This window comes from Natrix helvetica, assembly GCF_964273705.1.
Source record: "Natrix helvetica genome assembly, chromosome: 14".
Taxonomy (NCBI): Eukaryota; Metazoa; Chordata; class Lepidosauria; order Squamata; family Natricidae; genus Natrix; species Natrix helvetica.
The window spans coordinates 9,729,161-9,743,734 of NC_138564.1; the positions used below are offsets into that span (position 1 = coordinate 9,729,161).

General features: G+C 46.5%; 1 protein-coding gene and 1 long non-coding RNA gene across 2 annotated transcripts in view; both read right to left on the reverse strand.

Moving 5' to 3' along the window:
* Nucleotides 1-14,574, reverse strand: part of RNFT2 (ring finger protein, transmembrane 2) — a 241,700-nt gene that overhangs the window by 222,017 nt on the left and 5,109 nt on the right. The window contains 4 exon segments of the mRNA XM_081966523.1: nucleotides 846-947; nucleotides 3,343-3,408; nucleotides 5,414-5,563; nucleotides 7,414-7,430. Of these exon segments, the coding sequence (XP_081822649.1) occupies nucleotides 846-947; nucleotides 3,343-3,408; nucleotides 5,414-5,563; nucleotides 7,414-7,430 (335 nt within the window).
* Nucleotides 1-14,574, reverse strand: part of LOC309399284 — a 667,582-nt gene that overhangs the window by 87,104 nt on the left and 565,904 nt on the right. The gene's annotated exons all lie outside the window — the stretch shown is intronic.

A 14,574-nucleotide genomic window follows, 5' to 3' on the forward strand; every position in this document is an offset into this window, starting at 1 on the left:
GAGGAAAGAAGAGTAGAGTAGAGTAGAGTAGAGTAGAGTAGAGTAGAATAGAATAGGACGGAAGAGGAGAGGAAAGAAGAGTAGAGTAGAATAGAATAGAAATAGGAATAGGAATAGAATAGAATAGGACGGAGGAGGAGAGGAAAGAAGAGTAGAGTAGAATAGAATAGAATAGAATAGAATAGAAATAGGAATAGGAATAGAATAGGACGGAGGAGGAGAGGAAAGAAGAGTAGAGTAGAGTAGAGTAGAGTAGAGTAGAATAGGACGGAGGAGGAGAGGAAAGAAGAGTAGAGTAGAATAGAATAGAATAGAATAGAATAGAAATAGGAATAGGAATAGAATAGAATAGGACGGAGGAGGAGAGGAAAGAAGAGTAGAGTAGAGTAGAGTAGAGTAGAGTAGAGTAGAATAGAATAGGACGGAAGAGGAGAGGAAAGAAGAGTAGAATAGAATAGAAATAGGAATAGGAATAGAATAGAATAGGACGGAGGAGGAGAGGAAAGAAGAGTAGAGTAGAGTAGTGTAGAGTAGAGTAGAGTAGAGTAGAGTAGAGTAGAAGAGAAGAGAAGAGAAGAGAAGAGAAGAGAAGAGAAGAGAAGAGAAGAGAATGAGGGATGGGATGGGATACTTTATTGGCCAAGTGTGGACCTTCCATGAAATTGTCAGTTGTGTTGGATCTGAAGAGACCTCTTCTGTGGAAGCCCACCTTATTTATACTTCTGGTCATATCCCCCCTCACTTATCCTCCTTTTCCATAATTATATCTATAGAGAGCGGAGTTTCATTGGTCTCAATTGTCTTGGGCTTTCTCCAGAAACCACAACGAACAATCAACCCCTTACCTGGCATAAGAGCATCACCGCTTCTCGAAATTCAGCCTGGCAGATGGCACAGATGTCGCCCGCCTCGCTACACTGCTGGTTGCTCGCACGGACCCCGTAGCTCTGTGGAAGGGAAAAACTCAGAGTTAAGAGGAGAAGTTGCTGGTGGAACGGGTGGAGATGGGCACCAACACAGGTGCCTTTGATAGGAGAATCTGGCTGAGGGAGAGAAGCAAAGGCATGGGCTATGTGATCTTTGTAGGGCGGAAGAGGAATGGCAGACCCAAACACCCCCATGTTGGCTCCCCAACAAACCATTATGAGCACAGCAGTTAAATTTTGGAGACTCGTTTCCCACCACACCTCAAATTTTACCCAAGAAACAGAGGAAGGGAATACTGAAATATAGACTGAAGTGAATAACAAAGTTGGAAGGGACCTTGGAGGTCTTCTACTCCAACCCCCTGCTCAAGCAAGAGACCCTATACTGTTTCAAACAAATGGCTATTGTCCAATCTCTTCTTAAAAGCCTCCAGTGATGGAGAACCCAGAACTTCTGAGGTCCCACTGGTTAATTGTCCTCCCTGTTAGGAAGTTTCTCCTTCATTCCAGGTTGCTTCTCTCCTTGATTAGTTTCCATCCTTTGTTTCTTCCCTTCCCTTCTGGTGCTTTGGAGAATAAGTTGACCCCCTCTTCTTTGGGGCAGCCCTTCAAATTTTGGAACACTGCCATCGTACCACCCCAGTCCTTCTTTTCCTTAAACATACCCAATTCCTGCAACCCTTCTTTATATGTTTTAGCCTCCAGCCCCATCATCTTTGTTGCTCTTCTCTGCACTCTTTCCAGTCGAAACCAAGGGACAGTTGCTTCCCCCTGAACATGTCTTGTTCACTCTCACACACAAACAAAATAGAGGTTGTGATGCACTCACCAACTGCATCACAAGCTCAGATGGTAAGTCTGAGATCTGGATGCGCCAGCTAAGAATATGGGCCAGCAAGCAGAAAGGGGACAACATTTTTACAGTGAGACAGAGACAGAAGCAGTAGATAGAAGGGGATTGGAAGGTAGCAGCACTGTGTTGCTTCTCTTCTTCCCAAAAGTGAATTTTGAAGACGTTTCCTTCATTTCAGGAAGGAGCAAAAAGTCATACTCTGTTTCCCCGAAAATAAGACCACCCCGGAGAATAGGTCCAATCGGGCTTTTGAGCTCATGCGCGAAAATAACCCCCCCCCCGAAAATATTTAACCGTGTGTGCAGCCAGTCCCCAACCATTCCCTGTGGGGGGAAGTGGGGGAACATGCTCCATGCACCCCGCATACATCTGCCATTCACGCGGAATGGCCTCGCAGAGGCCGCTACTGCAAACCCTAGCTACCGTGCCCCTTCTCTTAGTGGCGGCCGCAAAAAAAGTGGAAGGCCAAGCAACACTAAAGCTGGCAAGAGTGTGTCAGAAAGAGAGACAGAACTTCTGGCCCTCTCTGGATCAGCTGATCTGCGGGCCGAGGTTAAGGGGGCCTCCTGCACCTCAAAAATAATAAGGCCTCCCCGAAAATAATGCCAAGCGCTTATTTTGGGGGTCAAAAGAAAATAAGACCCTGTCTTATACAATACAATAGCAGAGTTGGAAGGGACCTTGGAGGTCTTCTAGTCTAACCTCCTGCCTAGGCAGGAAACCCTATACCGTTTCAAACAGATGGCTATCCAACATCTTAAAGACTTCCAGTGTTGGGGCATTCACAACTTCTGGAGGCAACTTCTGTTCCACTGATTAATTGTTCTAACTGTCAGGAAATTTCTCCTCAGTTCTAAGTTGCTTCTCTCCTTGATTGGTTTCCACCCATTGCTTCTTGTTCTACCCTCAGGTGCCTTGGAGAATAGCTTGACTCCCTCTTCTTTGTGGCAACCCCTGAGATATTGGAACGATGCTATCATGTCTCCCCTAGTCCTTCTTTCTCTTAAGCTGAACATCCCCAGTTCCTGCAACCGTTCTTCCTATGTTTTAGTCTCCAGTCCCCTAATCCTCTTTGTTGCTCTTCTCTGCACTCTTTCTAGAGTCTCCACATCTTTTTTACACCGTGGCGACCAGAACTGAATGCCGTATTCCAAGTGTGGCCTTCCCAAGGCCTTATAAAGTGGTATTAAACCTTCACGTGATCTTGATTCCATCCCTCTGTTTATGCAGCCTAGAACTGTCTTGGCTTTTTTGGCTTTTTTTTATTTTCGGGGAAATACAGTAATCTTAGCAGCCATTGGGAGCTGATTCCCTGGAACCTGTCCATCCCTCTTTCAACTCATCGAATACAATTCAGAACAGCTGCAAGCGAATTCCACCTTTGGCTCTTCCTTACCACCGTCTGATGCGAGTGCGTTATCTCAAACTCCCCAAAGAAATTAGGAGGGGTTGAGTTTTCCAAGCCAACCTCCTCTCCATCAACACAACAACAACTTTCTGAATAGTTGCCAAAGAGGCAGAGTTTACCTTAAGTTTAGAAAGGTGAAGCAGCTGCCTACTCACCTGAGAGGCACAGAGTACTTTGACTGCCCGGGTCACGCTTCCCACACGACCACAGATGTCAAAAGACTAGAGTGGAAGAGGGAGAAGAAGCTCGGTGGACACAGAGCGAACTTTCCGGCTTTGTCATTTCCATACATATTTTAACATAAAAACAAATACAGTTTCTACTTATTGTACACAGCTACGTTAATCTTATTAACATATCCCTTATCCTCCTTTATATATTTATCTACGCATTATGCATTTCCAATTTTACAATCCTCAAAATAGTCTGTTCCGACTCCTTTTCCTCATTTCCAACCCTTGATACATTTTGTTCCAAATTGTTCTGTCTCGTCTCTGTTTTTGATTTCTGGTGTCCGTCTGTCCATCGATGCACAGATCAAAAGTTTCTTTATTACCTCTTCTTCGGTGGGGGACATCTCTGTTTTTTTCCAATTTTGCACATATACCAATCTTGCTGTGGTTATCCCATGCAGCATTAAATATCACACTCCTCTACTACATTTTTCTTTTATTATTCCTAATAGGAATACTTCTGGTATTAAATCGATCTTTTGATCTAACATCTCTTCCAACCATCTCTTTATCTGAACGCCAAAAATCCTTGGCTTTTGTACATAACCACCACACAGGATAAAAAGATCCAAAAGCCAAGTTACATTTCTAACACTGCGGAGATTTATTCTTGTTCATTTTTGCTAACCTCGTGGGCGGAAGATGTCACCTATAAAACATTCTGTACAAGTTTTCTTTCTACGAAGTGGCTAGTGTTAGTTTCCTATTTCTCTCCCATAGATCTTGCCCTTTGTCCAGTTTGGTGTTATATCCAAAGTTCTTGGACCACATGGGAGGGGGGGACCTTCTCATTGTGACCCTTTTGTGCTCACATCACATAATTAAGCCACATTCAGTGGTCAATCTGTGGCTATCGGGCGTGAAAGACCAGGTTCACAAGTGAAAGCCCAATAAATCAAAGTGATCTATTGTTGCCCACGCCTATGTGCAGGAATCTTCTCCACTAATGGTTGGCACCTGCTAGGAATTAGCTGTCAATGGAATTCAAGGGAGCCTGAACTGAGTTCATTTGTGGCTACATAAAGATTCTAGGCTAATCCCTCTCTTGACTCCACCTCCAGGTTCTCCTACAGTGCCCAATTCAAAAAATAAATAAATACCCTGAATCCGATCCACCAAGGAGCAAGATCTGAAATTGCTGAAAACGCTCCTCGCTCTTCTTTTTCCTTTTTTTCATTTCCCGTTAAGGCAATTATGCGGTTTGAGGATTCATAGACGGCTGACAAAACAGCCAAGAACTCCATCCTAAAAAGACTTCACACATTTATGACTGTACGAGCTTTTGCAGATCCCAACCCACCAGCCAGCTGATCGCTGCGAGCGTACTCATGTCGATTTCTTCCTGAGAATAAATTTGGCAGTCTTTCAGGCACCCCAAATCTGTGGGCTCGTGGTGGACTCAACAGAAGTTATACACAACGACATATTATTATTACTACCAATGTTTCTCTGTTTCGTGCCTAACGTTGGTACCAAAACAGCCTAAATGTTGATTGAGGAGTGGACTGCCAACAAACGATTTTAGCTAAAAACGAAGGGGTTGGAGCGGGGGGGGGGAGAAGTGCTTCCTTTTCCAAAGCAGCTTGGAACGAAGAATGGATCACTTAATAGGATGGCCAGGCTTGTTATCACACCATTGCTAAGTGAACGTTGCACTTCCAAATCATCTTGATGTAAACCACGTTCGACTCAATTCCGCCGGCTTCTTTAGGTGGGTAAAGCGAACATTTAAATCGTTTTCCAAGAACAGATAAATAAAATTTGCAGCGCCTGAGATCTAGAAACATTGATTCGTTGACGTTTAATGGCGCCTGAATTTGGGAAGGCATCCCTGGACAGATAGTAGAGAACTGAGGAAGCTTCTTAGACGAGAAGTGAAACATCTTCAAGGAAAATCTGGAAAAGTCCAATTGTCTTTTGAAAAAAACAACTTTGAGGCAACCAATACCCAGATGACTGAGAATTTCCATAGATTTTTAGCGTGGCCACTTACTTTGCAGAGGCTGTACATGATGAGAAGACTTCCCCCAAGGAAATAGCTGCTGGATGGATCATCCCCCATGATGTACTTATACCACAGCTGGATGGGCACCAGGGAACGGAATAACTGGCTGATTTCCTCAATCACCAGGTAGAACTTCCCCTACAAGAGAGGGAAGGAAAAAAACAGGAATTGGAGACGGGACGTCAAATACAATTCCACACCTCCTTCCAAGAGAATCCATCACAATGAATAGAGTGGCTCTTATCTTATTCTGAGGAGTGCTTAAATATCTCAGGAGCCTCACTTAGTTCCACAATGATCAACTAGTAGATGCATTGTCCAATTCATCATTGTTAAGTCGTCTTTCTCCAACAACATCAAGTTTCAAATAGCTTGCAGAAAGAAGCAAAACTATCAAGAGCTTTCATCCAAATGGAAGGCGGGAGTTTAATTATGGTGGGTAAAGTACCAGGCTAGAAACTGGGAGACTGGGAGTTCTAGTCCCTCTCTCCCTCTCTCTCTCTCTCTCTCTAGTCTTGATCTCCTCTCTCCTCTCTCTCCTCTCTTTCTCTCCTCTCTCTCTCATCTCTTTCTCTCCTCTCTCTCTTTCCTCTCTCTCTATCTCATCTCTTTCTCTCCTCTCTCTCTTTCCTCTCTCTCTCATCTCTTTCTCTCTAGATTGTGATTTCTAGTCCCGCCTAGGGCACAAATCCAGCTGGGTAACCTTGGTCCAATCCCTCTCTCCCAGCCCAGGGAAAGAGGCAATGGCTAATTACTTCTGAAAAAAACCTTACCAAGAAAATGGCAGGGATTGTCTAGGGCCGTCTCTGAGAATCAGACACGATTGAATAGAAGAAGAAAAATACTAGTCAAGGAAAATAAAACATGAAAAAGCACAAGGGGTAAACGTATCGTGCCACAGAGCAAAAATACATTGTGCTAATTTAAATTATATAAATTGCATAAGGTGTCCAACATTCCGGTCTCCCCTAAGTATTATTTCTCTTTTTTGCGCCGTCAGTAGACCAAGGGTGAATGGTTTAATGGTGTCCAACCTTGGCAACTTTAAGACCCGTGGACTTCAATTCCCAGAATTCCCCAGCCAGCCTCCAATTGACTAATTCAGCCAAGGAAAATCTCCAACCTTGACAAACACTGTGGGTGTGTTTGTGCTTGTATAGATTTCATACTATACCTTTGAGTCCCTTGGACTGCAAGGCGATCCAACCGGTCAGTCCTAGAGGAGATCCACCCTGACTGCTCTTTAGAAGGCCAGATCCTGAAGAGGAAACTCAAAGACTTTGGCCACCTAATGAGAAGGAAGAAGGACTCCCTGGAGAAGAGCCTCATGCTGGGAAAGATGGAGGGCAAAAGAAGAAGAAGGGGACGGCAGAGAAGGAGGTGGCTGGCTGGAGTCACTGAAGCAGTCGGCGTGAGCTTCAATGGACTCCAGAGGATGGTAGAGGACAGGAAGGCCTGGAGGAATGTTGCCCATGGGGTTGCGATGGGTCGGACACAACTTTGCAACGAACAATACCAATGTTTCATAGTACAAGTAAAGGCTGGGGAATGCTGGGAGTTGAAGTCCACAAGTCTTAAAGTGGCCAAGGTTGGACACCCCTGATTGAATGCTTCTCCATGTAGCGAAACTCCTGTTTTCTAAACAGACAGAAAGTCCGTTTCTTTTTCGGGTTTTCCCTTGATTCGGCAGCTTCTGTGTGCAAGACTTATCTTTAATAAGTATCTTTAATAAGTTGACTAACACACAATAATGCCTGAAGAGCTTCCGTTCAGAAGCAGGTCGAGATGTCTTTAAGGAAGGTGTCTCCTCATTTTGTTTCCCCTCCCCTGCACATGTTTTTGTTTGGCTCAAAAGGGACTCCCCAAAACTCAAGATGCCACGAGAGGAAACACAGGACGTCTTAACTGTTCCAACACAGAGAGGGCTGCTCCGATGAACTCGGCCGCGCTCTCCGGAGAGCTGCAAAGCAATTTGGATCGCTGTTTACCTTCTGCTCGGCTGCCCCTTTGGGAAAGGAAGGGCAGGTTGAAAATAAAGTCGTCATATCTTCCTTTCTGGGGAATTGCTGCCCTTTCCCTTGTCCCGCTCGGAGAAACTTTCCCTCCCCCAGCCCTCTTTCCTAGCATTTCATGAGACAGTAAAGGTAAAAGTTTGTATGCTCTTCTCAGACTTTAGAAAGAATGCAGAGAAGAGCAACGAAGAGGATTAGGGGACTGGAGACTAAAACATATGAAGAACGGTTGGCTAGAACTAGGGATGTCTAGTTTAATAGAAAAGAAGGAGTAGGGGAGACATGATAGCAGTCTTCCAATATCTCAGGGGTTGCCCCAAAGAAAAGGGAGTCAAACTATTCTCCAAATCACTTGAGGGCAGAACAAGAAGCAACGGGTGGAAACTAATCAGGGAGAGAAGCAACTTAGAACTGAGGAGAAATTTCCTGACAGAACTATTAATCAGTGGAATAGTTTGCCTCCAGAAGTTGTGAATGCCCCAACACTGGAAGTCTTTAAGAAGATGTTGGATAACCATTTGTCTGAAATGGTATAGGGTTTCCTGCCTAGGCAGGGGGTTGGACTAGAAGACCTCCAAGGTCCCTTCCAACTCTGCTATTGTATTGTTCTCCTCGCACATATGTGCTAGTTGTTCCTGACTCTAGGGGGCGTCGCTCATCTCCCTTTCAAAGCTAAAGAGCCAGCGCTGTCCGAAGACGTCTCCGTGGTCATGTGGCTGGCAGGACTCAACGCCAAAGGCGCATGGAATGCTGTGACCTTCCCACCAAAGTCAGTCCTTATTTTTTCCCCTTGCATTTTTTATCTGCTTTCAAACTGCTCGGTTGGCAGAAGCTGGGACAAGTCACGGGAGCTCACTCTGTTACGCGGCGCTAGGGATTCAAACCACCCAACTGCCGACCTTTCTGATCGACAAGCTGAGCGTCTTAGCCACTGAGCCACCGAGTCCCTGGTAGCCCTCGACTTACAACTGTTCCTTAGTGAGCATTCAAAGTTAAAACGGCACTGGAAAAAAGTGACTTACAACTTATGACCATTGCAGGCATCCTCCTGGTCGTACAATGAAAATTCAGACACTTGGCCACTGACTCACATTTATGACGGTCGCGGGGTCCTGGGGACCACTTTTGCGACCTTCTGACAAGCAAAGTCAATTGGGGGATGGGGGGGAGGAGCCAGATTCATTTAACATATATATGAGAGAGGAGAAAAGAGGGAAAGGAGAGAGAGAGGAGAATGAGAGATGAGAGAGAGAGAAGAGAGGGGGGAGAGGAGAGAGAGAAAGAGAGGAGAGAGATAAGTGAGAGAGATGAGAGAAAGAGAAAGAGGGAGGGAGAAAAGAGGGAGGAGGGAAGTGAGAGGAGAGATGTGTGTGAGATGAGAGAGAGAGAAAGAAAGAGATGAGAAAGAGAGAAGAGTGGAGAGATATGAGAGTGAGAGAGAGAAGAGAGGAGAGTGAGAGAGAAAAGAGATAAAGAGAGAGAGAGGAGAGAAATATGAGTCAGAAGAGAGAGACAGAGAGACAGAGACAGGGAGAGAGAGGAGAGCGAGAGAGAGAATGAGAGAGGAGAGAGATAAGAGAGAGAGAGATGAGAGAGAGAAAGAAAGAGATGAGAGAGAGAGGAAAGAGAGGAGAGAGAGAGAGATGAGAGAGAGAGAGAGAAAGATGAGAGAGAAGAGAGGGAGAGCAAGCACCTTAGGGGCCAGGAGAAGAGCAGCAAGGGGCCCTGCCAGTTTCTCCTGTTTCCCCCCCCCCCCCAGCCTCCCCGCCCAGATGAGATCACTCGGAGGCTGTTCTTGCCCGCTGAACGCACCGAAGCCCATAGAGAACTTCGGCATTCTCATGATCTCATATCCTGGGGGACATGGAGTGAAGTCACGCCAGCATGCCTGCTCCAAAGCCGAGCCGTGTTGCCCAGACCTCGGGGGACATCGCGCCACATATCTGCAGTGGCAACCGGGAGGGGTCCCAGGGGCTGGCCACTTAACAGATTAACACGGGGAGAGGGGGTTGGAGCAACCTTGAAGTTTAAAGGCAGGCGGGGTGAGGTTTTTATTTTCTCTCCCCGCTGCCCTCCGTCCTCTTCCCCGGAAACAAAAGACACCCCGCCAGGTAGACTGATTTTGCAGATCGGAGGGAGGGGGTTATTTTCCCCGGTTACAGGTTACATAATCTCTTTTGAGTTTGGTAAAATCGGTACAAACAAAGCAGGGGGAAATTGGAAGGGCAAATGGAATAGAATAGAATAGAATAGAATAACAGATTTGGAAGGGACTTGGGAGGTCTTCTAGTCCAACCCCCTGCTCATGCAGGAAACCCTACACCACTTCAGTCAGGAAATTTCTCCTCAGTTCTAAGTTGCTTCTCTCCTTGATTAGTTTCCACCCATTGCTTCTTGTTCTGTCCTCAGGTGCTTTGGATAATAGTTTGACTCCCTCTTCTTTGTGGAAACCCCTGAGATATTGGAACAATGCTATCATGTCTCCCCTGGTCCTTCTTTCTCTTAAGCTAAAGATACCCAGTTCCTGCAACCGTTCTTCATATGTTTTAGTCTCCAGTCCCCTAATCATCTTTGTTGCTCTTCTCTGCACTCTTTCTGGAGTATCCACATCTTTTCTACATCGTGGCGACCAAAACTGAATGCAGTATTCCAAATGTGGCCTTACCAAGGCCTTATAAAGTGGCATTAACGCTTCACGTGATCTTGATTCTATCCCTCTGTTGATGCAGCCTAGGACTGTGTTGGCTTTTTTGGCAGCTGCTGCACACGGCTGGCTCCTATTTAAATGGTTGCCCACTAGACACTCCATTGGGCCAGGCCAAGGATGCCAGAGTGACCAGTCCCATCCAAACACAAAGGTACCAATGGATGTTGCTACAGATTCTCAGAAGTTTCCTTCCCTGGCCAAAAAAAAAAGCTTCTGTTTTTCTGCTTTATTCCCAGGCAGCTTGAGAATTCCTTTTGAATTCCTCTCGATTGTATTTCTCAGTTGACTCCTTCAAAGCAACAGAAGATGAGCTGCTTCCAGGGATGGCGTCTTTTGTGACATTTATTCCCACTTTGGAAATCTCATTAGTTATCCTTTCTCATTTACAAATACTCAGGAATCCATGTGCTCTGAGCTTGGTAGTTTTCCTGCAGACGTTTCATTACCCAACTAGGTAACATCATCAGTGCTAGAAAGGAGTTTGTGGATAGGAGGGGGAGGAGAGTGGGGTGGAGGACTTTGGGGGGGCGGGTTCCCGTGGTGCTTTCTTAGCTTGGTAGTTTTCCTGCACACATTTCCCAGCTTTCGTGCCTAAGGCAGGATTAGAACTCACCATCTCCTGGTAATTGGCTCAACGACACCCAGGTACTTTCAAGCCTAGGGCAGGACTAGAACTCACAATCTCCTGGTGATTGGCTCAAAATCACCCAGCTGGCTTTCATGCCTAAAGCGGGACTAGAACTCACAATCTCCTGGTGATTGGCTCAGTCACCCAGCTGGCTTTCATGCCTAAAGTGGGGACTAGAACTCACAATCTCCTGGTAATTGGCTCAAAGTCACCCAGCTGGCTTTCATGCCTAAAGCGGGACTAGAACTCACAATCTCCTGGTGATTGGCTCAAAGTCACCCAGCTGGCTTTCATGCCTAAAGTGGGGACTAGAACTCACAATCTCCTGGTAATTGGCTCAAAGTCACCCAGCTGGCTTTCATGCCTAAAGTGGGGACTAGAACTCACAATCTCCTGGTAATTGGCTCAAAGTCACCCAGCTGGTTTTTATGCCTAAAGTGGGACTGGAACTCACAGTCTCCTGGTAATTGGCTCAAAGTCACCCAGCTGGCTTTCATGCCTTAGGCAGGACTAGAACTCACAATCTCCTGGTGATTGGCTCAAAGTCACAGTTCGGCAGTTCGATCCTGCCCAGCTCGAGGAACGCTTTGCAGGTTGTCTTCGTATAACCTGCAAACTTCCCCCAAAGTTAGATCACGTCTGTTGCCCATCGCCAAAACACAGCCGCCCATTTTTAACAAACCCGAGTGAGACACCCCTCCGATCTATCAATCCCCCCCCAAAGTCAGGATGGCTGGTTTACTTCAGCGATTCATCTTTGGGGCCTCGAAGAAATGCCAACTAGGGCGATGAGCCTTCCCTTCGTTTTAAGCCCGGAAGCCTCCGGAAAACGTACGACGGATGTGGCTCAAACACGGCGCGTCCGTCTGTTCCTCGGGAGGAATACGGCGGGGGCCACCACCCCCTCTCCAAAGTCGAATGCCGCCCCCCCCCCCGTTAAAAACAAACAAGGCGTCGTTCCCATTTGCTTCCATTGAAAATGAATTAAAGTAAATTAAAACAGCCCGAGCCATGTGGCTGCCGGAGGAATCTATTGTTCTCCGCGAGGCAAATGACAGGATTTCATTTGCTCGGCTAAGAAGTGACAGCTTGAGGGGTGTGAAGCAAGGAGGAGGGAGGGAGGGAGGGGTCCGGGGGAAGGAGGAGAGGAAAGGCATACTCTTAGTAGTGGGGATTCAAGAACTGCCAGATGCTGGATTTCTCACTCACCCGGTTCCCGAATCGCTTTGCTAAATATTCACGAAACCTACAGCGGCAACTTCCCGCTATTACCATGCTGACAATGACTTCTGTGTTTGCTTTCCAAAAAGGCGCCTTCCATGTATTTATTTTTTATTAAAAGAAGAAGAAATTGCTTTGACCCATTTCTCGTGGAGAGTTATGGGGTTCTCGCACCTTCCTCAGCCGAGAAGACTTCAAAGCTTGAGGACTTCTCCAGAGAGAGTTTGGTGTGGTGGTTTAAGGGGCTAGCCTAGAGACTGGGAGTCGGTGAGTTCTAGTCCTGCCTTAGGCATGAAAGCTGACTGGGTGGCTTTGGGACAATCACCAGGAGACAGTGAGTTCTAATCCTGTCTTAGTCATGAAAGCTAGCTGGGTGACTCTGGGACAATCACCAGGAGATGGGGAATTCTAGTCCTATTTTAGGCATGAAAGCCAGCTGGGTGACTTTGAACCAATCACCAGGTGACTGGGAGTTCTAGTCCTGCCCGAGGCATGAAAGCCAGATGGGTGACTTTGAGCCAATAACCAGGTGATGGTGAGTTCTAGTCCTCCCTTAAGCATGAAAGCCAGCTGGGTGACTTTGAGCCAATCACCAGGTGACAGGGACTTCAAGTCCTGCATTAACCATGAAAACCAGCTTAGGAATTGGGAGATGGCGAGTTCTAGTCCTGCCTTAGGCATGAAAGATGGCTGTGTGACTTTGGGCCAATTACCAGGAGAGGGTAAATTCTATTCCTGCCTTAACTATGAAAGTCGGGTGAGTGGTTATAGGCCAATCACCAGGCACCAGGGAGTTCCAGTCCTGCCTTAGGCATAAAAGCCAGACAGATGATCTTGGGCCAGTCTCTCTCAGCCCACCTCACATCACAGGGCTGTTGTTTTGGAGAAAAGAGGAAGGACTATTTGGTATGTTTTCTACTTTGGATTATTTATAAACAACAATAAAGGGGGGATAAAAATCAAATTCATTCATTCATCCATCAGCGTCATAGCTGCCAACGGTTGTTGGATGAGACAGTTGCTACAGGAGGATTTTTGTGCAACTATGTTCGCCAGGAAACTGCCTTCTGCCTCCTGGGGCACGAGCACTTTCTCACCTGCCCTGGATTTCAAGAGTATTTTGGGCTTGTGCCGAGCCAACAGCGAATCGCATTTGAAGCGGGAAGACCTATATCGGGAAATGAAACGTTTGGCGCGTCGCGGCGCACTGAGAAAACGCAGTTAACAAAGGCTTGCTGTAAATCGAGTAACAATGACGGAATATTTTTTTTCCAGTAAAGAAGCAACCTAAAAAGCAGAGACATCCACCGGCCAACAAAAGTGCATCTAGTCAAGGCTGATGATTTTCCCAGTTGCAATGGATGGCTGTGAAAGTTGGACCATAAGGAAGGCTGAGCGCCAAAGAATGGAGGCCTTTGAACTCTGGTGCTGGAGAAGACTCCTGCATTGAGTCCCTTGGACTGCAAGGCCATCCAACTGGTCAGTCCTAGAGGAGATCCACCCTGACTGCTCTTTAGAAGGCCAGATCCTGAAGAGGAAACTCAAAGACTTTGGCCACCTAATGAGAAGGAAGGACTCCCTGGAGAAGAGCCTCATGCTGGGAACGATGGAGGGCATAGATTTTCAATTGCGTTAAGCAGGTCTGGGCTATTCCCAGGCCATTCCAGCAGAGGAATATGATTTATCTTGAAACTCCCCCCAAAAGTGGTGTTATTAGACATCAAAGCTCAAAAATACACTTTCCCCAAAAGCTTTCCACAATTTTGGCCTCTACTGTACAACTTATGAGAAGATCTTGACGCTGTCCACAAGCTAAGCTCCATCCGTAGATGAAACTTTATGAGGACACACACGGAGAGACAAAGAGGAGAGAGAGAGAGAGAGAGAGAGAGAGAGAGAGAGAGAGAGAGAGAGAGAGAGAGAGAGAGAGAGAGAGACTACTATAGGAAACAAGGCCAAACAATGGCAACTCAAAGCGATCCGAGGCCCAAAACCCACAAGTCTCCGTTCCGAAGAAGCATCTGGCCTTTGAGTTATTAGAGGGTCCTCGACAGATGCAATCTCGCCAGTCCCCTGATGTGTTTGGAAATACAGATGCAACCTCTTTCTTCCCTTGGACAAGGATTAATGACAACCTGGGACAGCTCGTAGACAAGCAAGCAAGGGCTCGGAACCTCTTCCAGCGTTGCAATTTGTCTTGGACCAATGATGGCTTATCCGGTGCTTTCCTTTCCCCCCCTCTCCTCGCCAGATTATCTGGTGCCCCAGCCCATTAATCTCCTCAAATAAAACCATCATCATCATCATCATCATCCAAGGGGAGAAATATCCTTGGATCGCTGCCAGGGAGAAATTAATAGCCCTTCCGAGCCACCCTAGAGAACAGGGGTGAACCGTTCCAGCCACTCCTACTTAGCGTTTCCTTTCAACCCCATCATGGAAATTTCAGCGCTGGCAGAATAATCAAGCCGAGATTTAATTGAGGCTCCATTTATCTTCATCACCAAAGTTTGCCAGCGAAGATGGAAAGCAGGAAGATGAAAAGAAGCAGGGAAGTGGGAGGGGGGCTTGGGTGGTCTTG